We start from the raw sequence: 27,448 nt of genomic DNA, 5'->3' as shown, positions 1-27,448 counted from the left end.
AAGATTTTTACTGAGTTACAGTTCATAGGGAAAATCAGTCAATGTAAATAAACATATTAGGCCCTAATCTATGGATTTCACATAACTGGGCAGGGGCACAGCCATGGGTGGGCTTGGGAGGGCATAAAACTACACCCTTGGTAGCCAGGCCCAGCCAACAAGAATGAGTTGTTCACCTTAAATAGGCATTATTATTGCAGACAGAAATACTCCTCAGCACCCCCTCAGACCATGTGTGGAGGTCCTGGGGTGACGTGGTTTGCGGTTGAGGCAGGTTGAACGTACTGCCAAATTCTCTGAAGTTATGGTGGAGGCGACTTATGGTAGAGAACTGAACATTGAATGCCAGTTGCACATTCCCTCAACTTTAGACAACATATGTGGCACTGTGTTGTGTGACCTTTTATTGTCCCCAGCACAAGAGTCACCTGTGTAATGATCACACTGTTTAATATATACTGATGAGTCAACAGGGTCAATAGAAGGTAGGCTCTGAGGGTCAGGTCTTGACACGTTCCTGAATAACATAGCAACACCTGAGGGAATGGCATCTAAAACAATTGCAAAATCTTTAGGTGTTACAGGGACCTTGTAAAGTGATAATAATTATTTAGAACTGAGTAAAAGACCCTCTGCATTTACCAGTTGGCTCACCAATAGGATATTATTTCGGAACCAATATTCTAAAAACAGAGGTATTTTTATACAATATATCCCGATTATTCCATATATAATATCTGTGTGGAGAAAAAGTGTGTTTATAAATTAAGGGCCATGACAAGAACCTGCCGATGAAAAGCAGAAAGTTTAACTGGAACTTTGTCAATTTATAATTGCAAAACAACATGAAGTTAAGGCCACCAAAAGTAGAGAAGACATGATGAGGAATAAAATTCCAGATAGAAGTGGGTGGAAGTTAATCTTTCACCATGGAGTGGAGTTTAGTCCGCTAACGACAAGCCAGAATTGGAGCCGGGACCCCCGTCCGTCAGACACTCGACTGCTATCCTCTCCGCTCCGAGAGCTATGACGACAAAAGTCACCTGGAGCGAAGTCCACTAGCGAGCTAGCCGACAGGTGGGGAAGTAATTGTATCCGAGCTTCCTGCACAGGCAAATAACCTATACGCATAATACCTAATTTAGCAGTTCGCTGGCTTCTCCTTCCCGATGATATTTTCCATTACCTGTGACTGTCGAGCTTTGCTTTTGTTCATGCAACATTTCTACAGCACAAGTTTCTCCCATAAATTGACAAATGTCTTGCAAGGCTTTTTCTATCAACGTTTCTAAAATAGTGCCAACACGAACGAAAAGCGAGTTCGACAGACATAGCTAATTAACCTGGTAAATGTTAGCTAGTGTGCTAGAATGAAATGACAGTGGAGCCAAATCTGTTCTAAATTAAAACGAAACCCTTCTGTCTGTGGTGGAACCTTTGAATTGCTGGTGGCCGTTTGGTTCCGGACAGCTGACGAGGTTGCCCCGGTAATATACCGTAAACACTTATCTGCCTCCTTAATTTCACCAACTTTGAATACTTGTGTTATACATGCAAAATAATAAAATTAAACGACAGGTTGAAAAAAATCTTTATTCCTCTCAGAAAGCAACATATTGGGTTGACAAACCTTTAAAAAAAAATACTGTTACTGAAACCCCTGATGAGTCAAGAAAAATATAATTTCCTTCCTTTTGATCAACTGTTCTTCCACAATCCTTGCTGTCCAGATTTTAAAAAATTAAAAAAAGTTTATATACATGAAAAGGGAAAATCCAATGTTGCTAAAGCAAATCAATATTCAAAACAACACACAATTTCAGGTAACACAATACACCCTAAAATCAATTAAGACCGGTGTTATACAGGTGGTTGGTGGCACCTTAATTGTGGAGGATGGGCTTGTGGTAATGGCTGGAGTGGAATAGTAGCAAATTACATTCTATTATGAGCCATCCTCCCGTCAGACTCCTCTGGATGGTTTGTCGGGACTTATGGTTTATTTGCAAAGCTGATGGTTGTGGCTAGATGGATAAGCTAAACCTAACTATCCCTTTTCTTAACCTCATTCTCCTAACCTGCTACATTAGTCTTTCTAACCTGCTAATTAATTAGATCCTCCATTACAGCAACACTGGCAGCTTCAGAGCAAAGTGAAATCACAAGGCACAGAGTTATTGAATTGGTGCAATTTCACACAACAGCCCCCCCCTCTAAATGAAATGCTAATTAGTTGCTAATGTGGATCATAAACTACAAATACCATGATGATCTGGAATGCCGAATCAAGGCAAGGGTAAGAATCTCTAGAATAACTATCTAATGTTAGCTAAATGTAGTAATGAATAATATTTAAAATTGACAATCCATACCTTCTGGGAATGCTATAAAATCCAAAGGTTACAGGCAGAGTTAGAAAGTGTGCTGTCAGAAGTATTACAATGTAAATAAATGTTGAACAATGGAGACAGAAAAAACGGTGGAGTTTGAGGCAGGGGCTGAGGGGGGTGTGAGCAGTTAGGTCTGGGCATGGTCATTATTTTTTTTTAAACCATACAAAACAATGTATCATGACTGGAATGTGGCTGGTCCACCATTAGAGGGTGTTTTTCGAGCTGGTGTCTTTTGAGAAGGTACTGTCTTTCAAAGTCCTCATTGCACTCGGAGCATCTGAAGGGCCGGTCTCCCTTGTAAACAGTGCACTTGTGCGTATCGCGACCCTGGCGTTCTTTGAACGTCTTGCCACATCCTGAGCACCAGTAGTCTTCTCCAATGTGTTTACGTTCATGGGTGTCCCGCGATTTAGGATATACAAACATCATTCCACACACACAGCAACTGCAGGGTTTTTCACTTTTCTCCTCAACTCTATTTTCTGGGTCGACAGTCTGCTCCACCATTAGAGAGTGTTTTTCCAGCTGGTGTCTTTTGAGATGGTACTGCCTTTGAAAGGCTTCACTGCACTCGGAACAGCTGAAGGGACGTTCTCCTTTGTAATCAATGCACTCGTGCGCGTCACGATCCCCGCGCTCCCTGAACATCTCACCACAGTTGGAGCACCAATAGTTTTTTCCAGCGTGACCACGCTCATGCCTGTCGCGAGATGTGGCCTGCCGGAAGGTTTTTTCGCACACAGAGCAACTGTAGGTTTTCATTGTGTGTTTGGATCGCTGGTGTCTGTTCAAGTAATTCTGAAACTTGAATTTCTCACCACAGATATCGCAGCTAAAGGGCAGCCCTGTGTGTGTTATCATGTGACTTGTCATTCTGTGTTTTTTTCTCTCGGTCTTTCCACATATTTCACAGCTGTACCTTTTATTACATTTCTTCTTCGTGGGTGCTGGAGCATCCTCAGCTGACACCAGCAATGGAATCTGTTCTCTCTTGAAGTCATCGAGTCCAAGTTCTCTGGATCCCCCAGAGGCTTGACTTCTCTCTTCCTCATCATTTTCTCCTGTGATATTCTGGTTGGCCTTGTGAGTGTCTGGAATATCCTTGCCATAACCTGAAAAGGAAGTACATTTCACAGGGTACATTTCACAGGGATATTTCTCAGTGACAAATACAGAAGCTAAGAATAACTCATGCTGCAGAGTTGTGATTTTTGTATTAAACATATTAAAATAATAGCGTCAATTGACCTTGAGACTCCATGTCGTCATCATCCATTTCCTCCTGTTTTATGACAGGTGGTGCAGGCCATGTCTCCACCCCCTTCCAAAAGACAACCAATGCTGTTATTAAACTGATCCTACAGCAACAATTACACCAACACTAGCATTTTTTTAAATTACAAAAACAGGGGGAATGACACAAATTATGGAATATATTTTACACAAATGTTTTCAGAAGGGCATTTATGTTTAAGGAGCCCTAAACGTATTATCATCTGTAGCCTAGACAGTATAGAGCTTACCTAGGTGTCATTCAAAGCCTGCTACACAGGACTTGAAACTTTGCATGGTTTTCAATGACATCTGGCTGGGAGTAGCCAGTGCAGTTCTGAGACATTTCTAAAATCGACAGCCAAACCACAAGCTAAACTCACCATGTCTGTCATCTGACCAAAAGCCTGTGATGGCTGTTCTTCCTCTGGTACCAGTGACAGTGGACCTTGGTCTTCAACAGTAAGGTGACCTTCTAGCCAAAGACCATTGGCCTCTTGTTCATTGAGGATTTGCTCCACGACTGGGAAGTCTCTCAAACCTGTTGGGGAAGCTAACATACAAATACAGATTTTCAAAAAAAATTGTTCAACACAAAACTGAGATATCGAGGCTCAGATTTTCCAAACATAGTGGACACATGCAATCATTACTCATGGCAGGATGGCGTAACTACGTTTTTCTGAGAACTAGGTTGCATTTGCAACCAATGTGTCTCAGATTACCTCCAACATAAGGACAAAAATCCGCAGGCAACTTGTAAAATACAGTTTATTCAACAATCTGACTTGTGATGGGACTGTTAACAAAAAGTGAGCATAACGATACATGTTAGAGACGAGAGAGGAGTCTCCCGGAATCGTTGAGGCTAGTTAACGTTACTGTCCAGACTTGGAGTTTGAGCGTCCCCCAGACATGCGACTATTAGATATCCTCTTCGACCGGGAGATGTGTAACGTTAGTTACTGTAGGCTTCAAGTGAGTAAGTGACATGGCTAGCTAATTGTAGGCAAGCTTCCTACAAACACAGCCTATACGCATAACCAACGTAGCTAGCTTTGACTCACCTGGTTTTTGAATTATCTCCATGCAGTTCGCTGGCTTCTCCTTCTCGATGTTATTTGCAATCGCCTGTAACTTTATCGAACTTTGATTTTGTTCTTGCAACATTTCCACTCGAAGAGCAGCATACGTTTCTCCCATAAGTTGGCAGATGTCTTGCACGGCTTTTTCTGTCAAAGCTTCCATAATGGAGGCAACACGAGAACCAAAAGCGAGTTCGAAAGACATGGCTACAAAACTCACTAACCACGCGAAGTTTGCAGTGTTAAGTTACTGTTGGAGTGTTTGAATTGCTGATAGACGTTTGGTTCCGGACAACTGACGAGGTTGCACCGGTGATATACCATAAACACTCGTTTATCTGCCTCCTCGATTTGCTAAATAAAACCAAACGATACAGGTTTTTACACTTTTATTCCTCTCAATAAACAAGAACATATCGAGTTGACAAACCTTTAAAAAATAAATGCTGTTACTGAAACCACAGTCACAAATATTTCTCAATTCCATTTTTATTAACAACTCTAATACAACCCTTTCTGTCAAGACGTTTTCAGGCCATAGATTGTTGTAATGTTTTAGTCACTCATATCGCATTAACACACTCATTTGGCTAAATGTATAGAATACGAAAAATGAGCTTTAAACCTGCAAAATTCTCCCCGCCATCAAGGGAAGTGTGAACAGAGAAATATACTTAGAAAATAGAAGTGGGGCACAGGATGTTCCACAATGTTGGAAGGGGGGGGGGGGGGGGGGGGGGGGGTGTCTGGGTTTGGGAACCCCTGACATAGCTGATGGTTGTGGCTAGACGGAGTAGACCTACAGCTCCATCTATTTGTTGACAACTGTAGCATTTTAGTTAAGCCTAACTCTAACCCTTTTCTTAACCTACTACGTTAATTATCCTAACCGGCTGCGTTAGTTCTCCTAACCTGCTATGTAAACAAACCACAAGTCCAGACAAATCATCAGTATACCCACAAGTGTGTCCTGAAGTAGACAGTTTATTGATCCCCTCGCCTCTCTTTGGAAGTCACCCTCGGGAGTTGACAACAACACGTGACAACGGAGGGCCCTCCGAGTGAGTTGGTAGGGGTGAGGGGGTGGTTTGGGAATCAGTCTATTCACGTTAAATGCTGCATATTTTGGATCAATCGGAAATGTAATTTGAAACGTGAAGCACGCTGTAACAGTCCAGATCGAATCTAGGCCCAACATGAGCATTAAAGATGGCTGTAAAACATTATCCAGGTGCCTGAAGTTAGTTGTGCAGTAAAGGTCAGAGATGCGATATCCTGCCTGTGTGGGGTTGAATCTCAGTCCCATCACTGTTCTACACACTATTTCCAACGCTATCCGTCACCCCTTCGTTCAAATCCATGTCTATCCTTTTTGTACTGAACAAAACAACTTAATTCAGTTGAAGCCATTTCACTTGTGTCAACTTAACCTGAGTTTGTTACTGGAACTTTTCCACCTAACGTACTCATATCGGCCTTAGGGTCATTGTCATTTGAAGGCTGTGCTCCCTGTACTACCGTCGCAGTATCATGACCGGGACGTGTCTGGTCCAACATTAGAGGGTGTTTTTCCAGCCGGTGTCTTTTGAGATGGTACTGCCTTTCAAAGTCCTCATTGCACTCTGAGCATCTGAAGGGTCGGTCTCGCTTGTAAACAGTGCACTTGTGCTCATCGCGATCCCCTCGCTCCTTGAACGTCTTGTCACATCCTGAGCACCAGAAGTCTTCTCCAATGTGTTTGCATTCATGGTTGTCACGCATTTTAGGAAATACAAACCTCATTCCACACATAGAGCAACTGTATGGTTCTATTTTCTCCTCAACACTCTTGTGTTTTCCTTGATGTTTGGCTAAACAGGTGTGGCTCTTAAAATTCTCACCACAGACATCACAACTAAAGGGCTTCTTTGTGTGTATTAACTTGTGTCTGTTAATGTTGCCTTTATTCATAATAATCATACCACATATGTCACAGGTGAAACGCGTGGGTGCCTCAGTCTCAGAACTCTCCGCTAACTCAAACAACTGACTCTGTTGGTCCTCAATGTCCTTGGACTCAGGTTCTGGGTCGACTGTCTGGTCCACTAATAGAGGGTGTTTTTCCAGCTGGTGTTGTTTGAGATGGTACTGCCTTTCAAAGTCCTCATTGCACTCGGAGCATCTGACGGGCTGGTCTCCTTTGTAAACAATGCACTCGTGCTCCTGACGCTCCTTGAACTTCTTGCCACAGTCTGAACAACAATAGTCTTCTCCAATATGTTTGCGCTCATGGTTGTTGCGCATTTTAGAATACACAAACATCATTCCGCACACAGTGCAACTGTAGGGTTTTTCTACTTTCTCCTCAACTTTCGCGTGTTTGCCCTGATGTCGGGTGAATTGGGCTTTGCGCTTAAAATTCTCACCACAGATATCGCAACTAAAGGGCTTCTTTGTGTGTGTTAACATGTGTCTGTTGATGTTGCCTTTATTCATAATAGTCATTCCACATATGTCACAGGTGAAATGTGTGGGTGCCTCAGAACTCTCAGATTCAAACTGACTCTGTTGGTCCTCAATGTCCTTGGACTCAGGTTCTGGTTCGACAGTCTGCTCCACCATTAGAGAGTGTTTTTCTAGCTGGTGTTTTTTGAGATGGTACTGCCTTTCAAAGTCCTTGTTGCACTCGGAGCAGCTGAAGGGCCGGTCTCCCTTGTAAACAATGCACTCATGTGTGTCGCGTTCCTGGCGCTCCTTGAATGTCTCGCCACAGTCTGAGCACCAATAGTTTTTTCCAGTGTGACCACGCTCATGTGTGTCGCGAGATGTGACCTGCATGAACGTTTTTCCGCACACAGAGCAACTGTAGATGATCCCTGTGTAGTGATTGAAGCGCTTGTGTCTGGTCAATAATTTCTGACACTGGAATTTCTCGCCACAGATATCGCAGTTAAAGGGCAACCCTGTGTGCTTTCGCATGTGACTCGTCATTCTGGCTTTCTTGTTCTCAGTCTTTCCACATATTTCACAGGTGTACCTTTTATCATATTTCTTCTTTATGGGTGGAGCAGCATCCTCAGCTGACACCAGCAACGGACTCGGTTCCGTCTTGAAGTCGTCAAGTCCAAGTTCTTTGGATCCCCCAGATGATTGACTTCTCTCTTGCTCGTCACTTTCTCCTGTGATATTCTGATTGGCCCAGTGTGTCACTGGAATCCACTTGTCGTACGCTGAAGAGGAAGTCAACAACAACACACAGTGACTATAATTGTTACAAGTTAGTGTAGTTGAGCTAGTCTGTGCTTTTGTATTGAACATAGATTAGAGTAAAAGATGAAACTGACCTTGAGACTCCATGTCGTCGTCATCCATTTCCTCCTGTTTGATGACCGGTGGTGCAGGCCATGTCTCCACCCCCTTCCAAAAGACAGCCTTTAATTAAACTAGTAATCATAAATAAAACAATAACACTAACATCTTGGTCATTTTAATTTTAAAAAAATCATTTAAAAAAATCAATAGAAAACATTACAGGGGGAATAACACCAAAATAATGGAATATGTTGAACACATCATGGAATGCACTGAGTGTACAAGACATTAAGAACACCTTCCTAATATTGAGTTGTACCCCCTTTTGCCCTCAGAACAGCCTGATTTGTCGGGTAATGGACTCTAGATTGTGTGGAAAGCGTTCCACGGGGACGCTGGCCCATGTTGACTTCAATGCTTCCAATGTGTCAAGTTGGCTGGATGTCCTTTGGGTGGTGGACCATTCTTGACACACATGGGAAACTGAAAAACCCAGCAGTGTTACAGTTCTTGACACATACCGGTGCGCCCAGCACCTACTACCATACCCCGTTCAAAAGCACTTAAATCTTTTGTCTTGCCCATTCACCCTCTGAATGACACACATACACAGTCCAGGTCTCTGTTGTCTTGCCCATTCACCCTCTGAATGACACACATACACAATCCATGTCTCAAGGCTTAAAAAGACTTCTTTAATCTGCATTCTCTCCTATATCTATATCTCGTGCCAAATCCGGTCCGTGGCACATTGGGTTGTCAAGTCATTTTGGCACGCTTCCATACAGCCCGCGATGCGCTGCACTACAAGTCACAGCAAAGCACTGCCAACGTGCTGCACGCCAAACGGCAGTGCTTTGCCACACACACAGCCCTCATCCCAGACCCACAAACCAGCCAGTGCCTTGTCATATCATCACTAATGGCACTGACTGAATCATCTACCAGACCTTACATTTAAAACGTCTTGTAAGTTTGGGTTCCAATGGGTCATTGCTGCAGCCTACAGAAAATGTCATCCGAGTTGTCAAAATGTCAAAGGATTTGCACAGTTATAAATTACTAAAAGGAAAATAGTTCATACAAGCAAGTATAAATGACTCAAAGTCAAGTAACTACGAATCCTACAGTATATAACATATCTCACCTTGCGCTGCAACACTGCCTGGCTGGGGGCTGTGCGCAGAATGAAAGTAAGGCATACAAGTTGGTCTAATTTACTTTAAACTAAAGTCTGCTTAAGTGAGACATTGTTTCTTGGATATTTACATTTTTTTCCACAAGGTAGGTTATTTTTTTTTCAATGTTTGCATTTCAACTTCCTAGGGAAAAGACAGCTGCTACTAGTCAGACTCACTCACAGGCACAAACATGACTCAAGTAGCATTATCACGGTAACCTCCCACCCTTAAAGGGCAAGGTGAAAACATTTGTCTCATCTATAATATTTTGGTTAAAAGATTCAGGTCGTATGAAATGAAATGAAAACAATACACCACTTTACTTCTTACTAGTAATACATTTGTTTCAAACATTACAAAGCATGCTCATCCATTTTCTTGGTTTTTGTTGGTGTAATTTTAAAGAGAATATTTTGGCTGGTAAAAAAAAATCTGAGTGGCTGGTAGATATTTAAATCTACCTTACAGTGGCTGGTGGACCAAAAAGTTCATTTTAGGCCCTGTTGACATCCCATCATGTTTAGGGAATGTATAAATATGCCCAGTTGCCCATGAGTTAAGCTACTATGGCTAGAATAACTCTCAGGGACCTTGAAAGAGGGGTCTAAAGGAGGGGGTTAAAGTATGTGTCTCTGTGTGATTCTGGAGCGGCACCCGAGACAGCATTTTCCACCACTATCAACAAATACATCAAATTATGTAATTTCTCATGGATAAATGTTGCACCCTTCCAGTAGAGTTCCAGACACTTGTAGAATATATTCCAAGGCGCATTGGAGGTGTTCTGGTGGCCCAACACCCTATTAACACAATATTTTCACGTCTTTTATTTTGGCAGTTACCTGCCTCTACCTTTACAAAATCAGCAAACTCAACTCACCATGTCTGTTGTCTGACTAAGAGGCTGTGCTGGCTCTTCTCCTTCTGGTACCAGTGAGGGTGGACCTTCGTCTTCCACAGTAGGATCACCTTCTAGCCAAAGACCATTGGCCTCTTGTTCATTGAGGATTTGCTCGACAACTGGGAAGTTTCTCAAACCTGGCGGGGAAACGAACACAAATAAAGCTTGAGATTCTGAAAATGTTGGTTATACGAGACTGAAACTTAAAAAACATGTAGTGGAAATATGCAATCACCACCTATGATGGTAGATATGTATCGGATAAATATATTGTATTTGTAAAGCACCTTCACTAAAGCTAAATAAATTACATTAGGAGCACAGCAATAGGCCTACTGTAGCGCTGAAGGATCAGGCGACGTCATGAATAATAGCGCTCTCGGACTTTCATAAATAGGCGACTGCTAGCTAGCTAGGAGACATAGCTAGCTATTGTATATCTATCCCCACTTCCTATAGACAATTAGCATATAGGTATAACTATCGTAAGATATTTACTCTCACTGAGTTTATGAATGCGCTCCATGCAGTTCGCTGGATTCTCCACCCCTGTCCCATTCTCCATCTCCTGCAATTTTGTCCTCGAACTTTGATTTTGTTCATGCACCATTTCCACTCGAAGAGCAGCATAGGTTTCTCCCATAAGTTGACAGATGTCTTGCAAGGCTGTTGCTGTCAAAGTTTCCATAATGGAGGCAACACGACTACGAAAGGCGAGTTCGAAAGACATGGCTACAGGAGTTTACAGGAGTGAACTAGGAAATTAACTACTTGCGGAACAATTGAGTTGGTTTTAGCAGTTTCGTTCCGGACAGCTGACGAGGTTACCACCGCCACAAAGTCATAATTGGTTATATCGTAAAGAATTTTAAAAACGAAATTAGCTTTTTGGTCTTTATTTAAGGTTAGCAGTGTAGTTAATATTAGGATTAAAATACAATTTTAGAATAAATTGTAGAAATAGGCGGGATGTAGACTTTGCAGCTGTGGTAACTAGTGACGACCTTCATCGGCCTCCATTTTCCCGCAATATTTGTGTTGTATACAAAATAAGAAAAAAACGGATTTACATCAGAAGAATCTCAATTCCATAATTTATAATGAAAAATATAAACGTAGCATGTAGTGTTTCATGAGCTGAAAAATATCCCAGAAATTGTCCAGCTTTTCCAAAGAGCTTATTCCTCTAAAACTGTGCACACATTTGTTTTACATTCCTGTTTGTGAGCATTTCCCCTTTGTCAAGATAATCCATCCACTTGACAGGTATGGTATATAAAAAAAAGTAGATTAAACAGCGTGGTTATTACACAGGTGCATCTTGTGCTGAGGACAATAAAGGGCCACTCTAAAATGTATTGTTCCAACACAATGCCGCAGATGTCTCAAGTTGAGGGAGTGTGCAATTGGCAGGCTGGCTGTAGGAATGTCCACCAGAGCTGTTGTCAGATAATTTAATGTTCATTTCTCTACCATAAGCTGCCTTCCACGTTATTTTAGAGAATTTGGCAGTACATCCAACAAGCCTCACAACCGCAGACCATGTGTAAGCACACCAGCCCAGGACCTCCACATCTAGTTTCTTCACCAGCGGGATTGTCTGTGACCAGTCACCCGGACAGCTGATGAAACTGTGGGTTTGCACAACTGAACAGTTTCTGCACAAACTGAACAGTTTCTGCACAAACTGTCAGAGACCGTCTCAGGGAAGCTCATCATCCTCACCAGGGTCTTGACCTGTCTGCAATTCTGCGAGGAAACCGACTTCAGTGGGCAAATGCTCAACTTCGATGGCCACTAGCAGGCTGTAGATATGTGCTCTTCACAGATGAATCCCGGTTTCAACTGAACCAGGCAGATAGCGTGTATTGCGTCATGTGGGCGAGTGGTTCGTCGATAAGAGTGGCGGTGAGGGTTATGTTATGGGCAGGCATAAACTACAGACAACACACACACACAATTGCATTTTATCGATAGCAATTTGAATGCTGAGATACCGTGACGAGATCCTGAGGCCCATTGTCATGCCATTAATCTGCCGCCATCATCTCATGTTTCAGCATAATGCACAGCCCCATGTTGCAAGGATCTAAACATAATTCCATACTCCAGACATGTCACCCATTGAGCATGTTTGGGATGCTCTGGATCGAAGTGTAAGACAGCATGCTCCAATTTTCAGCAACTTCACACAGCCATTGAAGGGGAGTGGGACAAACTTCAACAGCTGGATCAACACTATGCGAAGGAGATATCTCACTGCATTAGGAAAATGGTGGTCACACCAGATACTGACTGGTCTTCTGATCCACACCCCTACCTTTTGTTTTTGTTTTGTACATATAGTGAAATGTACTAAATGTATGCATATCTGTATTTCCAGTTATGTGACATCCATAGATTAGGGCCTAATGAATGTATTTCAATTGACTGATTTATTATTATCATCTACAACAATTGCTGTCCAGATTGAATTACGTTTTATTGACAAACCATGATGAAACTTGTCAAAAAAGCAATACACAACTGCTGTAGTGTATTTTACAAATAAAACAAGTAAACACATCTCAATTCACATATCTATGTAAGTGGTATAGTGCCGTTTGTTTTTGTTAGGTGCGGGAGCCAACCCCCAAAAAGTGAATTACATAATTTTACAATCAAAGTTTGTACTGACATATGTAACCTAATGCACAAAATGCATTCTCCAACTGCAACATCTGCCCTATGCTCACACTCTCTCACTAAAATGTAATATACCGAACTTGGTATTTGAGGGTATCTAATTTACAAATAGGCCATCAGTGTCATTGGTGAACGATAATTATTTGAGTTTTACCGGTGAAATGTCCAAACTGCATCTGCATGACAATCATGGGGCGGCAGGGTAGCCTAGTGGTTAGAGCGTTGGACTAGTAACCGGAAGGTTGCAAGTTCAAACCCCCGAGCTGACAAGGTACAAATCTGTCATTCTGCCCCTGAACAGGCAGTTAACCCACTAGGCCTTCATTGAAAATAAGAATTTGTTCTTAACTGACTTGACTACTTAAATAAAGGTAAAAATAAATAAATATTTTTTTTGATCTCAATCAGCTTCATGGGGATACGCACTTAGATCTTCTTGAGTTACTGTTTCAGGAGCGAAATAGAGCAGATGGTGATACTGCTCTATTCTATTCAACTACTAACTTATATTCTCAAATTGCAAAAAGGGCGGGAGCACCGCTCCCTTGTGCTCCGGCGGCACCACTCCTCCCTTGTGCTCCGGCGGCACCACTCCCCTGGTCTTTGTTAAGCAACCTTACTCTAATCTCCTTGACTCTTGAGGACTCCTTTGCCTTCCCCACGTCGATACCGTACACGGTGGTCTGGATGAATGTGTAGAAGTTACACAACGCTTCATGGTAGGACACACTGAAGACATAGTGTGCCTTAAAGAGCTCGTCAAAAGCTGCCACTGATGTTTGGGCCTTGCACGGGATGGCCTTCTGGTCAACGACGATGTAAAACTTCTGAAGGCTGTTCTTCCTTTCACCGACACAGAGGAGGAAGGGCTGCTGCTCATATCCAACTGTCTCAAGGAAGGTCACCATACTTGTCCCTACCTGAGGAAAAGAGTACAAGACAACAGTAAATAACATGTTCCACAATCCCGAGGGCAGACCACATGACCACTAGGTAGGTAGCCTGGCACAGTGGTTCCCAACTCCAGTACCTTCAACAGTACACATTTTATTGTAGCACTGGACAAGCACACCTGAAACATGTCAACTAATCATCAAGCCGTTAAGATGAATCAAGTGAGTTTGTCGGGGGATGCAACGTGTGCTGTTGAGGGTACTTGAGTTGGGAAACGCTGGCCCAGCGGTTAGAGGTGAGTAAGTAGGCAGAGGGTTGCCAGTTCCATTCTAGATGCCATTGCCTTTCATTGTGCCCACGGGCACTTTACTTCCCACAACAGCAGCTCCCCAGGCACCCAGTGTGGCAGCCCCCCCGCACCTCTCCAAAACCTGAATATGCATGTGTCTTTCAGCGGGGTTGGGTTAAAAGCGAAAGTCAAATTTCGGTTGGACCTTATATGCAATTGACCAATAAAGTGATCATAATCTTAATCTAAGCAACCTAGCGATGAGGGTTTAGTTTAACTCAAATATGCACTCAGAGTTTCATGAAATGGATGGTTATCCTATTTACATGGGATATAATTGACTTTGGCTACACCTCTGGAGAACATTATGTGAAACTGTCCTAAAGAAAGGTGCACAAACCTTCATAAATCTAACCAGATGGTCAGCAGCTTGAGAGGTACGGATCTTTGCGGTCTTTGGGCCCTTTGAGGTCGGGGGTAGGAGATGCAGAAGCAACAAAATGGCTGCCAAGTCACTCTCCCATCCTAATTTTTCAGTGGAAAACAAGAAATGCTCAGTAAAAGCTCACATGCCAGTTTCACTCTGACAATGTATGGTCAAGTTAGAAAAGTCATTGGAAATACCAAAGAACATATTTGAGTTCTGCACTAGTACCATAATCATTGGATTCCTGCTGAGCAGATGAGAGGAGGTCTTCCACAGGTTCGCTGAAGGGAAGGGTTTTGCAATCTGCGATGACCCTGGGTTTGAAAAATGTTGGCCACTTTGCTATAAATGTCCCAGAAACCACCTCTCCGAAAAGTCTGGTGAAATCTTGGTTGATCTGAATTACATTCAACAACAAAAACATTCCAAATTAATTATCTTTCCACTTTCTTTTAAAATCACCAAAACATTATGAATTCTATTCATACAGTCTTACCAAGCCTGTAGTGTCAAGGAATCTGGGGAAGACATCTAGGACAGTTGAGGACTTCCCCGGATCATGAACCACCTGCTGTCTGTATTGGAACGTCGCCATCATCTTCTCTCGAACCAGTGACTCATTAGTTGTTGTATGCTGAAGCACAGATATCGCCTCTCTGCATTCATCCCCCGAAAGTTGCTCAACAGCTGAAGGGCAACTTCGCTGAGCCTTGGGACCATTTTGATAGGTGGGCTTGGTTCTCTTCTTGGTCTTACATGACGTGTTGCGCCCCACTGTCTTTATTCTCCAGGCCAGGTAACCAGATCCACTAGCTGCATCGTAATATTTTTCCTGTCAATCAATAAGAAAACAGTTTAAAAAAAAGATGAACGCCGTTTTAATGTCCTGGAACTTTTGGCCTGGTATCCGGAGAGAGAATTCAGTCCTACATTTATACTTACATAGCCATGCTCTGAATCTGGATCATTCAAGTAGGGGAATAAAGTCACAATCCCCAGGGCGTAGTTGGTGCGGACACTTGATGGGGGGATCCTCCTTCAAGGAAGATTACAAAAAATATGTAAATAAAGTGTTTTAAATAAAATACTGTTTTATGTTTTAATGTGTATTGTATGCATCCACCCATCAGTACATAGGAAGTTCCATCAGGAAATGAACAGTTATTTGAAGTGATGTGCCTAGTTAAATAGGTTGAATAAAACATTTTTAAAAAATGGACGTTTTGTCAGCCCCGCTACATGGTTTGATCTAAAGCTGTGGAAACCCACCAGTATGAACACACAGGTACTCGAAGTAAACAGCTTTGGTCATCACACATTACATTTTTTCTTTTACCCCCTTTTTCTCCCCAATTCCGTGTTATCCAATTGTTAGTGGTTAATGTCTTGTCTCATCGCTGCATCGAGGCGAAGGTCGAGAGCCATGCGTCCTCCGAAACACAACCCAACCAAGCCGCACTGCTTCTTAACACAGTGCGCATCCAACCCGGAAGCCAGCTGCACCAATGTGTCGGAGGAAACACCGTACACATGGCGACCTGGTCAGCGTGCACTGCGCCCGGCCCACCACAGGAGTCGCTAGTGTGTGATGAGACAAGGATATCCCTGCCGGCCAAACCCTCCCCCCTAACCCAGACGACGCTAGGCCAATGGGCCTCCCGGTCGCGGCCGGCTGCTACAGAGCCTGGGCTCGAACCCAGAGTCTCTGGTGGAATAGCTAGCACTGCGACCACTGCGCAACCCGGTAGGCCCCGTCATCACACATTTCTAACACATTGAATTATTCACGTACCCATGATTTTCCATCATGTCGGCCACAATAATGTTCACCATCAGTCTCCGTGTGCTATCCGTAAGACCTTTGATTTTCCCATACTCCTGGAACACCTTTTCTCCACCTGGCTTTGAGTGAAGGATGGCACTGATCATCTAGAAAAACACATCAAAACAATGGACGCCTTGTGATCAGTCGAGCATCTTCAAGGTAGTGGTAATGGACAAGAAGACAAGGGTATGAAAATGTGTTTTAAAGTAATATCACTAACACGCTAGTAGTCGAGCAAACAGCAGCATTTTACACAACTCACATCTCTTGCCGCATTTCGGTCTGTAGGTTCATCAGTCAGACGTCTTTTTCGTGCCTTGGATTTTTCCAGAGTTAAAGCTGATCCAGAGGAATCAGACCCAACTGAGCAGATCAAGACCTCAGACATGGACACTTGTTCATCTGAAAGATTACAAAGATGTAACTTTCAGGGAAAATTCTGCAAAAAAACTCCCTACCATTACTACTATTTGCTAAAGAGCTCTAACTACAATCTGATGGACATTACAAAAACAACCCAACAATGATTTACCAAATGTCTCGATCAACTGATAACAGATGAGTGAAATTAGCAAAGAATTGGGATAATATTGTGCAGGAGTAACTTAGCTGTGCCTTTGCATTCATCACCTAACAGTTCCTCAACAGCTGAAGGGGAACTGTGTTGAGCCTTTGGACCATTTTGATAGGTGGACTTGGTTCTCCTCTTGGTCTTACATGATTTGTTGCGCCCCACTGTCTTTATTCTCCAGGTCAGATAACCAGACCCACTAGCTGCGTCATAATATTGTTCCTGTCAATCAAAAAAGGAAACAGTTCAAAATTATCAACACCATTTAATTTAACGTCCTGGAACTGTAGGCCTGGTATCCGCTGAGAGAGAATTCAGTCCTCCGTTCATACTTACATAACCATGCTCTGAATCTGGATCATTCAAGTAGGGGAATAAAGTCACAATCCCCAGGGCGTAGTTGGTGCGGACACTTGATGGGGGGATCCTACTTTGAGGAAGATAAAATATAACAGTAACAATTCTAGTAAAAGCGATAATCAGTGATTCATTTCTCAGCAAAACTGAAGCCCCACCACATGTTGTGATCTAAAGCGGAGGGATGTCTCTAGGGAAACCCCCTCGGTATCAACAGACAGGCTTGTACTCTACATACAGGGAATGCATGCATGACTGGTGTTTCAGACCTAAAATCACAATGCCACAGTAATGGAGCTTGTGTCAAAGGGCACCCTAAAGTGAAAGCTTTTAAGATGTTTTCATACCTCAAAAGTACACTACTGTCAAGCCATGTTTCCATTCTGAACCATTGGTTTGTAGATACAGTAACTATACCTCAAAATGAACGGAAAGAATTGGCAACAAAAATCTATCAAGCAATGATGTGGACATACAGTATATTGACAGTAGTCTGCTTTTAAGGTCTGAAAACATCTAGCAGACTTTCATTTTGAGGTGTCTAATACCTTTAAGTTTGACAAATCATACACTGTTAAATATTATACCATTTGTCATGATACGTACCCATGATTTTCCATCATGTCGGCCACAATAATGTTCACCATCAGTCTCCGTGTGCTATCCGTAAGACCTTTGGTTTTCCCATACTCCTGGAACACCTTTTCTCCACCTGGCTTTGAGTGAAGGATGGCACTGATCATCTAGAAAAACACATCAAAACAATGGACGCCTTGTGATCAGTCGTGCATCTTCAAGGCAGTGGTAATGGGCAACATTTTACACAACTCACATCTCTTGCTGCATTTCTGTCTGTGGGTTCATCAGTCAGACCTCTTTTCCTTGCCTTGGCTTCATCCAGAGTTATAGTTGAACTGATAGAGACATCAGAGTGCGTGAGCTCATGCGTGTTGAGAGATTTGATGTAGGTGAACCCTTTCCCACACACAGTGCAACTGTAGGTTTTCACGGTGTTGTGTTTGTGCCGCTGGTGCCTGGTCAAGCCACTCTGACACTGGAATTTCTCACCGCAGACATTGCAGCGGAAACGTGGCTTCCCAGTGTGTTCTAACATGCGTGCTTTATACTTTGTCTTTATGGGTGTCACAGCATCCTCAGCTGACACCAGCAATGGACTCTGTTCTCTCTTGAAGTCGTCGAGTCCAAGTTCTCTGGATGCCCCAGAGGCTTGACTTCTCTCTTCCTCATCACTTTCTCCTGTGATATTCTGGCTTGCCTTGGGAGTCTCTGGAATCCACTCGCCGTAACCTGGAAATGAAAAAAAAAAACGTATACATAAACTTGGAAGTCAATCAATCCGCTGACATTGACACAATGGACAAATGTAATGATTTATTATTGAATTAGTAAGGGCGACCAAGAAAAATTAATTGGTTCAATTTAAGGCCAAGCGGCAAACAATAATGTCCTACACTAGGGATGGGGTGTGAGCATGCTGGTCTGGGCAGATGAGATGTAGTCTGTTTGTGTGTCTAAGTTGTTGTTCGCGCGCACACACACACACACACTTGTTTTTGGAATAGATTTTTTTAAAATGGACATTACAAAAATAAATGTATATAATTATGACAAATACACAATGTAATACAAGGGAAATAAAATACTTTACATCCTTATTGAAAATAGTTGCTTCAACTAACCTTCCGATTCCAAATCATCATCAGCCATTTCCTCCTGTTTGATGAGCCATACTGGCCATGGTACCTTCCAAAAGACAACGTCATTATTGATGAATCGCGTTCTAAACTACAACCAGTTATGTTGGGGATGCAACACAAACATCTCGTGTGGTGGTCCTCACTACAGCCAGTTATGTTGGGGGTGCAACAACAACACAAACATCTCGTGTGGTGGTCCTCACTACAGCCAGTTATGTTGGGGATGCAACAACAACACAAACATCTCGTGTGGTGGTCCTCACTACAGCCAGTTATGTTGGGGATGCAACAACAACACAAACATCTCGTGTGGTGGTCCTCACTACAGCCAGTTATGTTGGGGATGCAACAACAACACAAACATCTCGTGTGGTGGTCCTCACTACAACCAGTTATGTTGGGGATGCAACAACAACACAAACATCTCGTGTGGTGGTCCTCACTACAGCCAGTTATGTTGGGAATGCAACAACAACACAAACATCTCGTGTGGTGGTCCTCACTACAGCCAGTTATGTTGGGGGTGCAACAACAACACAAACATCTCGTGTGGTGGTCCTCACTACAACCAGTTATGTTTGGGGTGCAACAACAACACAAACATCTCGTGTGGTGGTCCTCACTTACAAAGTAGGTGGGACAAACCAAACTGAATTTACCGTGTCTGTAATCTGACCAGGGGGCTGTGATGGCTCTTGTCTCTCCGTCTCTGGCACCGGTGATGCTAGGCCTTCAAAAACAGCACCGTCTTCTAGCCAATGATAGTTGGCCTCTTGTTTATTCAGGATCTGCCCCACGATTGGAAAGTTTCCCAAACTTGGTGGGCAAACTAACATACAAGTCATGAAAATAGACGCATTAATGATTTTTTTTTATTACAGACACCGCTATAGTGGTGGTTTAGCACTCTGGGGTTATTGCGTGTTATAAACTGGGTGGTTCAAGCCCTGAATGTTGATTTGCTGACAGCCATGGTATTTCAGACCGTACACTGAACATTTATATTTAGTGCTCTAATTACGTTGGAAACCAGTTTATAATAGCAATAAGGCACCTCAGGTGTTTGTGGCACTGCGATGCGTTGTGCAGAAGAACAGCCCTTAGCCGTGGTATATTGGCCATATACCACACCCCCTCGTACATTATTGCTTAATTAAACCATGGATGTACACCAGACGCTATGTGTTGTACACTAAATAGCTAACTGTTAACATCTCACCAGGTTTTGAAAAGTTATTGGGGCAGTTCGCTGGCTTCTCCATCCTTGTCTCTTTTTTATTTTGTTCTTGCAACATTTCCACTCGAAGAGCAGCATAGCTTTCTCCCATAAATTGACAGATTTCTTGCACGACTGTTGCTGTCAAAGCTTCCATAATGGAGGTGACGCGACAACGAAAAGCGAGTTCGTGCGACATGGTTACCAAGTAGACTACAACAATCAATCTAATTTGTTCCTACTGTGATGTGAGAAAGCTACAGTGAACATCTTCTTTGTTATCAGATTGTGGCTTCACCTTTTCACACCTCTTCACCTCCTCCGGAAGTTTTCTTTGGATTAATTCCGGACAGCTGACGAGGTTGGGCGGGCCGGTGAAATACCGTAAATACACGTTTAGATACGCCCTTGAGTCTAGCAGCTTCTTACATATTTTGTTGAATTTATTTGATACTCAAAATATTAATACAAAATTTCCCAACAGCATAAGTGGCGTTTTTTCTCTCTCCCACTAAACAAAAATAAGACAAACTGCCTGAACAAACTTTCAAACATTCTCATCCTCTTGATCTTATGAGCTGCTATGTACCTTTCTACAGCTATAACATTCTAAGCTAAATAACTTGATTATAACAGCCTAGATTTGAACCACCATTGTTTGGTGTGAGTGAGTGGAGCATGATTCCCCAGCTTTTCAACATACTTTGTACAATAGTCAACTTTAACAAGTTATGGAGACTGCAAGAAATGTTCAAAATAACAAAATGTTTATAGTTTTCCTCCCCAATTGTTTGTTGTGCTTGTTTGCAAGACCAGCACTCAGGCCTTGGAAATGGAACTGGCAGCCAGGTCATAACCGTAACCCAATAAACTGAAGGGTCAGATTAACAAATGCAATTTTCTCCATTTGTATGGTAAAAAATATATACAACATGAATGTACAAGATTTGTTATAAAACAATATATAATAGAATTCAGCCATCAATTAAGTAGTTGATGCATGAAGCCTATATCCTGAAATCCAGAACCTGTTTTGCTAACATTCTACTCCTTATACTCTTTTTCTTGGCCAAATTGTTTTGCTTCTCAATGACAAAAGGCAAAAGCACAAACAGATCTGGGATCAGGCTAGAATGCCTCTGTTTGCAAAGCAGGCATCTACCAGGAATCAGGGTGTTTTCTGTTCATGTGTGCTCGCATGTTCTTCATGGTCACCGGACGCCCACATATGGTGCAGGTGGCGGTCAGTCTCCGTCTCCGCCTGGTCCCTTCAGCATGTTTCATGGTGCCGTGTTGTTGTGCCACAGACACAGGATCTGATTGTGCTCCCTCCAATGGAGTGGCTATCTCCGGGTGTTTCCTCAGCAGGTGCTGCTTCAAGTTCTTTCTCAGGAGCACAAAGCCACAGTGATCACACATAGTCGTCAGAGTCCTATAGGCTGGACTATGAGGCAGTTGGATATGGGTGGTGATTTTAATACGCTGGTTTACAGCAGGCGTGGGCAGTACAGCATGCGTAGAGGGCAGTGCAGCTGATGAAACAGGAGCTGAAGCCCCTTGACACAACAGCAGATGACTTGTCATGGCATCCCTCCTGATGATAGTTCTCTCACACTGGGGGCAGTGATAATGGCCATCTGTCCTACAGTCCAAATTGCATTTACAAATCTTTTTATCTAGAAAAATGAGACGGAAATGAGTAAAGCACATCTTGACAAGAACGATAATACAATCTACCAGACTACATGGTTAAAACATCCGCACACCTTTGAAGGACACTGCATTTTTCAGGTGCACATCAACATGGCGCTGTAATCCTGAGCGTTTGGTTGGTTTAAAGCTGAGACAAAGTGGACAGTGGAACAATTTGCAGCAGGTTGTGCATCTTGTGAGTGATAGTAGAGAATTGACAGGAACAATCGAATGGTGCACCTGTAACAAATAACTTCAGGTCAGTAAAAAAATAACGAGATCGGCTAATTGTGGGGCTTAACAGAGTTCTATGGTGCCATATTTATTGGAGCATCAATTAAAGTGTATGCAGAAAGGATAGGATTATATTAAGGATTAGGGGTAAGGCGTATTAATATACAAAATACATATATCTGACATCACACACAAACAACCACGGACAATAACACATTACTGGCTCCAACGCAACACACTGTGGATAGCAAATATCATGGAATGTTCACATATATTCAATGTCCCAAACATATGCAAGCAAAGCCACCAGCCAGCCAACTCACGTTAGCCGGCCCAGCCAACTCACGTTAGCCGGCCCAGCCAACTCACGTTAGCCGGCCCAGCCAACTCACGTTAGCCGGCCCAGCCAACTCACGTTAGCCGGCCCAGCCAACTCACGTTAGCCGGCCCAGCCAACTCACGTTAGCCGGCCCAGCCAACTCACGTTAGCCGGCCCAGCCAACTCACGTTAGCCGGCCCAGCCAACTCACGTTAGCCGGCCCAGCCAACTCACGTTAGCCGGCCCAGCCAACTCACGTTAGCCGGCCCAGCCAACTCACGTTAGCCGGCCCAGCCAACTCACGTTAGCCGGCCCAGCCAACTCACGTTAGCCGGCCCAGCCAACTCACGTTAGCCGGCCCAGCCAACTCACGTTAGCCGGCCCAGCCAACTCACGTTAGCCGGCCCAGCCAACTCACGTTAGCCGGCCCAGCCAACTCACGTTAGCCGGCCCAGCCAACTCACGTTAGCCGGCCCAGCCAACTCACGTTAGCCGGCCCAGCCAACTCACGTTAGCCGGCCCAGCCAACTCACGTTAGCCGGCCCAGCCAACTCACGTTAGCCGGCCCAGCCAACTCACGTTAGCCGGCCCAGCCAACTCACGTTAGCCGGCCCAGCCAACTCACGTTAGCCGGCCCAGCCAACTCACGTTAGCCGGCCCAGCCAACTCACGTTAGCCGGCCCAGCCAACTCACGTTAGCCGGCCCAGCCAACTCACGTTAGCCGGCCCAGCCAACTCACGTTAGCCGGCCCAGCCAACTCACGTTAGCCGGCCCAGCCAACTCACGTTAGCCGGCCCAGCCAACTCACGTTAGCCGGCCCAGCCAACTCACGTTAGCCGGCCCAGCCAACTCACGTTAGCCGGCCCAGCCAACTCACGTTAGCCGGCCCAGCCAACTCACGTTAGCCGGCCCAGCCAACTCACGTTAGCCGGCCCAGCCAACTCACGTTAGCCGGCCCAGCCAACTCACGTTAGCCGGCCCAGCCAACTCACGTTAGCCGGCCCAGCCAACTCACGTTAGCCGGCCCAGCCAACTCACGTTAGCCAGCCCAGCCAACTCACGTTAGCCAGCCAGCCAACTCACGTTAGCCAGCCAGCCAACTCACGTTAGCCAGCCAGCCAACTCTTAGTACAAGTTAGCTATCTAGATATGAAACGTTAAATTATGCTTCTTATTTGTATTAACATTAAGAAGTTGCATTGTTTACCTTGGTATTGTCCGTACATGTCGTTGAAACGTATAATTTGCTATGAAATGTGAGTATAATTCATATAGTCTCTTATTAGGCCCCCAGTATATGATCACAAGCTCCACTGACCTCATCTTCCGTAAGCTTAACCAGAGAGGATGTGGTCTTTGGTTTAACAGGCTGTGATGGTCCTTGCGATGACATCGGTAACAGTGGTGGAGTGTAATCATCATGACCTGTGAGATCATCGTGGTCCATGGGATCATCTTCCATATCAGCACCGCTGGCCTCGTCTTCATCCTGCTGTTCATCAACAGGGGTCTTTCTCAAACCTGGTGGGGTAACATACCAGTTAAGATTTGGGTACTGTGAATCACAGTACCTTTAGTACCCTAGCTACGAAGGCCCATATTCCATAATATCTAACTTACTAGAAAAAAAAGAGTTGCCATAACATTGACTGCATAGTGTTACAGCTAATGATGATCTGTACTTAAAGGGATTTACATTGGATCCCACATTTATTGGGGACAACTGACTCCTTCATTCACCCCCAATGTGTAGTGTTTACCTGGGCTCTCATTTACACAAGCCATATTGGAGTCAAAAGGGCTAGGTGATAGTTAACCCTAACCCAAGATTGAGTGTGGGCCAAGCACCCACCCATACAGGCTGGTCAAAATGCCAGCCGAGCTCTTCCTCTCAGATTTAAAAAAATAAAAACAGGTTTGTGCAGTAGGCCCAATACATTACTGCATATTTATTTTACCTTTATTTAACTAGGCAAGTCAGTTAAGACCAAATTCTTATTTTCAATGACGGCCCAGTGGGTTAACTGCCTGTTCAGGGGCAGAACGACAGATTTGTACCTTGTCAGCTCGGGGACCTTTCGGTTACTAGGCCAACGCTCTAACCACTAGGCTACCCTGCCGCCCCATATTGTCTACGCTTGAATTGAAATTATATTTTAGTATCGCCAAGAGCAGGTTAGTTCAAATCTATGGCACCTTTTTTATGAGTTAAAATTTTCCAGATTGACTAACTTGCGTGTCTTAAAGTAAAGATGGACTATCGTTACTTATTTGAGCTGTTCTTACCATAATATGGGACTTCGTGTTTTATCAAATCGGGCTATCTTCTGTATACCACCCCTACCTTGTCACAACAGACCTGATTGGCTCAAACACATTTAAGAAGTAAAGACATTCCACAAATGAACATTTAACGAAGCACACCTGTTAAATTAAATGCATTCCAGGTGACTACTCCATGAAGCTGGTTGAGTGATCAAAGCTGTCATCAAGACAAAGGGCCACCCTACTTTGAAGAACCTCAAATATAACATTTATTTTTAAATGTTTAACACTTTTTTGGTTACTACATGATTCCATTTGTGTTATTTCCTAGTTTTGATGTCTTCACTATTATTCTACAATGCAGAAAATAAAGAGATACCCTTGAATGAGTAGGTGTGTCCAAACTTGACTGGTACAGTACATATTACCAAGGCTAACCTGTACCACAGCACATTGACTCGGTACCCCTGGTATATTGCCTCGTTATTGCTCCCCCCTCCTTACTTAAAAAAAACATCATTGTTGGTCAAGGGCTTGTAATGTTAAGTAAGCATTTCGCGGTAAGGTCTACACGTTGTATTCGGCGCATGTGACAAATAATTTGGCCTATCGCATGCAATTTAAATGTACATACACCGCTGCTGTACTAAAGTGAGGCCAGTCATTTCCTACCTACATTAAATTCTCATTATTCCTGTTCCTAAAATAAATAAATCCACCAACTAACCCTACACCTATTTCATTAAAATCACCCCCCTCTCCTCTCGTACACCAAGGTATTTCTCTGCAGCTGTCACCTACACTCATTAAAAACCCACTAACGTTACCATTCCACTACATGATCCTATCGGGTAGTACAGTACACCATGCAAACGGCCTGGGGGGACGGGACACCACCTCCCAATATACCCTTTAACTCTTGTCAAATACCGTACTTCTATGCAGCTGTCACCACTTTATTTTTCTGTGATTGCTATGAAGCCAACCTTACTAAGCAGGCTAGCTAGCAAACAAACTTACCCGCGCAATACCCTTTTCCGGGGTTAAACCATCTACTTCCGGAGAGGGCGTAAACACTGAGGTCACAGTTTACCGTCTGATGATAAAGCTTTATGCGTTATTCTCAAAGACAAAATATGTTCATCTCATTTCCCATGAGTTGGTTTATTTCTCAAAACATCACAAAAAACGTTAACTTTAACACAAGCATGTTCCTTGTGACAATCTTATTCTGGCCTGATTATTTTCAACTACACAAATACTGTAGGAAGTTGTATAATAAAAAGTTTAACTTTATAGACATGATACTTACTGTATGTTGAACCAATATAACAATCTGCAGCAAACATTGAGTCATTCTTTAAAAAAAAAAAAGTTTGACAAATTGCTCCAGAATACAAAATAATAGTGAATACAAAGAACAGGTAACAACCTTTAATGCCGCGTGTAGGTGCTTGTCGGAACTGGGAAAGTTGGAAATCCTCCACTTGCTAACTGGTTGAACACGTGTATAACTATCAAGTCAAAAAATTCAGAGTTGCAGCATTTAGCCAGAGCAATCACACACCTCATTCAATTTCCAATCAATTCAGAAAACACAATCCTAAATCAACACAACAAATCAATACAACCTATCATTTCCTTGCGTGAACTGCCTGGTGTCTTATCAGATTGCTCAGAAAGGAGAAGTTTTTTCCACACTGGGTGCAGTGGAAACGTTTTTCCCCTGTATGGACACTCTGATGCACTTTCAGGTTGCTGGAATGAGAGAACTGTTTCCCGCATTGAGCGCATCTGAAAGGTTTCTCCCCTGTGTGTACTCTCTGGTGCCGCTTCAGGCCGCACAGCTGGCTGAACTGCTTCCCACACAGGGCGCACTCGTACGGTTTCTCCCCCGTGTGAACCCTCTGGTGCATCTTGAGCTGGCACAGGTGAGGGTACTCCCTCCCACAGAAGGTGCACCTGTAGGACTTCTCCCTCTCCGCTCTGTCCTGATGAGTCCCAGTCACGTCGCCCAGGTGGGTGTCGGGGGCGCTCCCAGGAAAATCCACCCAGGTGGGGTACTGCAGCTCCCCGGTTCCCTCGTCCAATGGAGCAGAGGCGGTGGTTGCGGGGTCCTGAAAGGTGCCGAGGCGGTTGTTGAATGCGCCGTCCAAGCCGATGGTGTAGAAGTGATTGTCAGATGAGTTCTGTCTCGCTGCTGGCTGGACACCTGGGTGAGGATGATGATGATGATGATAAGCGTTACTCGAATGTCCTCCGAGAAGCATGGCATCTGCTTCACTATGTCCTCCTTGATGACGCCTGGGTTCCATGATGTCACCTTGTCTCCACGACGAGGGCGTGCCATCCCCATCTTCCCCATCGTCAACATGGAGGGGGTCAATAACTATGACCTCAGACTTGACCTCTGAACTGCCCGGGGAATTCTCGTGTTCACCCCTCACCATCTGAGGAAGTGGGGGAATGGGGTTCACCTTTTTGAGAGGCGAGGGGCTTCCTGAGACTGTCTCGGCAGCATAACTAGAACAAGACGGCCGATCATTCGCTATATCACTGCCTCTTCGCTTACGGGAGTTTACAGGCAGATCGGTTGGTCTCTCGCGGTTTAGGCTGCGCTGCTGTTTAGCAACAGGTCCTGGACCTGTGAGTTGGAGCACCTGGCTCAGGCTCTCAGGCTCTGGGTCTGACTTGAAAACAGTGTCTGATCTGTTGACAGTCACTATGCTGTGTTTGGTTCTGAGCTGCTCAGTGAGCTCTGTTTGGTCCGTGTCTAGAGAGGTCGGTGTGTTTGGGTCTGTCATTCTGTGGCCACTATCAGTGCCTGAAGAG

The 27,448-nt window shown here is 43.9% G+C and overlaps 4 protein-coding genes across 18 annotated transcripts in view; all 4 read right to left on the bottom strand.

Annotated features, from left to right (window-relative positions):
• Positions 1–1,554: 1,554 nt before the first annotated feature.
• LOC110497287 (zinc finger protein 84-like) lies at positions 1,555–11,335 on the bottom strand. Of its 6 annotated transcripts, none has more exons than XM_036953970.1 (7): positions 10,622–11,335; positions 10,103–10,260; positions 8,074–8,161; positions 7,767–7,959; positions 4,049–4,218; positions 3,642–3,714; positions 1,555–3,505 (listed from the first exon to the last, which is right to left on the bottom strand). In XM_036953970.1, exons 1-5 carry the CDS (start codon positions 10,851–10,853, stop codon positions 4,167–4,169), a joined length of 723 nt encoding a protein of 240 aa, XP_036809865.1. In that variant the 5' UTR covers positions 10,854–11,335; the 3' UTR covers positions 1,555–3,505; positions 3,642–3,714; positions 4,049–4,166. The 6 variants fall into 6 exon arrangements, with proteins under 6 accessions (XP_036809865.1, XP_036809861.1, XP_036809860.1 ...); XM_036953966.1 differs by having other exon boundaries at positions 1,574–3,505; positions 4,733–7,959; positions 10,628–11,328; XM_036953965.1 differs by having other exon boundaries at positions 1,574–3,505; positions 4,733–7,959; positions 10,622–10,996.
• Positions 11,336–12,539: 1,204 nt separating this feature from the next.
• On the bottom strand, positions 12,540–20,440 carry LOC110497285. 6 transcript variants are annotated; one of them, XM_036953942.1, is made up of 14 exons: positions 20,109–20,440; positions 19,549–19,718; positions 18,872–18,935; positions 18,004–18,479; positions 17,778–17,914; positions 17,151–17,244; positions 16,859–17,036; positions 16,506–16,645; positions 16,211–16,347; positions 15,361–15,454; positions 14,915–15,250; positions 14,647–14,815; positions 14,392–14,516; positions 12,540–13,728 (listed from the first exon to the last, which is right to left on the bottom strand). In XM_036953942.1, the coding sequence occupies exons 1-14, from the start codon at positions 20,302–20,304 to the stop codon at positions 13,321–13,323; spliced, it is 2,724 nt and encodes a 907-aa protein (XP_036809837.1). In that variant the 5' UTR covers positions 20,305–20,440; the 3' UTR covers positions 12,540–13,320. The 6 variants fall into 6 exon arrangements, with proteins under 6 accessions (XP_036809837.1, XP_036809839.1, XP_036809840.1 ...); XM_036953944.1 differs by having other exon boundaries at positions 15,361–15,451; XM_036953945.1 differs by having other exon boundaries at positions 16,874–17,036.
• A 90-nt stretch (positions 20,441–20,530) lies between these two features.
• On the bottom strand, positions 20,531–25,676 carry LOC110497286. 3 transcript variants are annotated; one of them, XM_036953963.1, is made up of 4 exons: positions 25,637–25,676; positions 23,670–23,872; positions 21,872–22,037; positions 20,531–21,781 (listed from the first exon to the last, which is right to left on the bottom strand). In XM_036953963.1, exons 2-4 carry the CDS (start codon positions 23,811–23,813, stop codon positions 21,264–21,266), a joined length of 828 nt encoding a protein of 275 aa, XP_036809858.1. In that variant the 5' UTR covers positions 23,814–23,872; positions 25,637–25,676; the 3' UTR covers positions 20,531–21,263. The 3 variants fall into 3 exon arrangements, with proteins under 3 accessions (XP_036809858.1, XP_036809859.1, XP_036809857.1); XM_036953964.1 differs by having other exon boundaries at positions 25,552–25,639; XM_036953962.1 differs by lacking the exon at positions 25,637–25,676 and adding an exon at positions 24,638–24,739.
• An 85-nt stretch (positions 25,677–25,761) lies between these two features.
• LOC110497278 (zinc finger protein 829) overlaps positions 25,762–27,448 on the bottom strand; it is a 50,864-nt gene continuing 49,177 nt past the window's right edge. For all 3 annotated transcript variants that reach the window (XM_036953948.1, XM_036953949.1, XM_021573308.2), the window contains exon 5: positions 25,762–27,440. In XM_036953948.1, the coding sequence (XP_036809843.1) occupies positions 26,251–27,440 (1,190 nt within the window). In that variant the 3' untranslated portion in view covers positions 25,762–26,250. The remainder of the gene's footprint in view (positions 27,441–27,448) is intronic.

The sequence above is a fragment of the Oncorhynchus mykiss genome, chromosome 19, assembly GCF_013265735.2.
Source record: "Oncorhynchus mykiss isolate Arlee chromosome 19, USDA_OmykA_1.1, whole genome shotgun sequence".
Classification (NCBI taxonomy): domain Eukaryota; kingdom Metazoa; phylum Chordata; class Actinopteri; order Salmoniformes; family Salmonidae; genus Oncorhynchus; species Oncorhynchus mykiss.
This window is presented reverse-complemented; position numbering and strand designations above follow the sequence as displayed.

Excerpts from the sequence above, each read along its gene's own strand:
- LOC110497287 (XM_036953965.1), bottom strand. The coding sequence starts at position 10,853 with ATGTCTTTCGAACTCGCCTTTCGTAGTCGTGTTGCCTCCATTATGGAA. Across the intron at positions 8,162-10,102 it reads TTAGTCAGACAACAGACATG|GCTGTCTTTTGGAAGGGGGT; the intron begins GTGAGTTGAGTT and ends GTTTAATTAAAG. Across the intron at positions 7,960-8,073 it reads CGACGACATGGAGTCTCAAG|CGTACGACAAGTGGATTCCA; the intron begins GTCAGTTTCATC and ends CTTCCTCTTCAG.
- LOC110497285 (XM_036953942.1), bottom strand. The coding sequence starts at position 20,304 with ATGTCGCACGAACTCGCTTTTCGTTGTCGCGTCACCTCCATTATGGAA. Across the intron at positions 18,480-18,871 it reads TGATGATTTGGAATCGGAAG|GTTACGGCGAGTGGATTCCA; the intron begins GTTAGTTGAAGC and ends TTTCATTTCCAG. Across the intron at positions 17,245-17,777 it reads GACATGATGGAAAATCATGG|TAGGATCCCCCCATCAAGTG; the intron begins GTACGTATCATG and ends TCTTCCTCAAAG.
- LOC110497286 (XM_036953963.1), bottom strand. The coding sequence starts at position 23,813 with ATGGAAGATGATCCCATGGACCACGATGATCTCACAGGTCATGATGAT. Across the intron at positions 22,038-23,669 it reads TTAAGCTTACGGAAGATGAG|GTGCACCATTCGATTGTTCC; the intron begins GTCAGTGGAGCT and ends TATTTGTTACAG. Across the intron at positions 21,782-21,871 it reads AAATGCAGTGTCCTTCAAAG|ATAAAAAGATTTGTAAATGC; the intron begins GTGTGCGGATGT and ends TCATTTTTCTAG.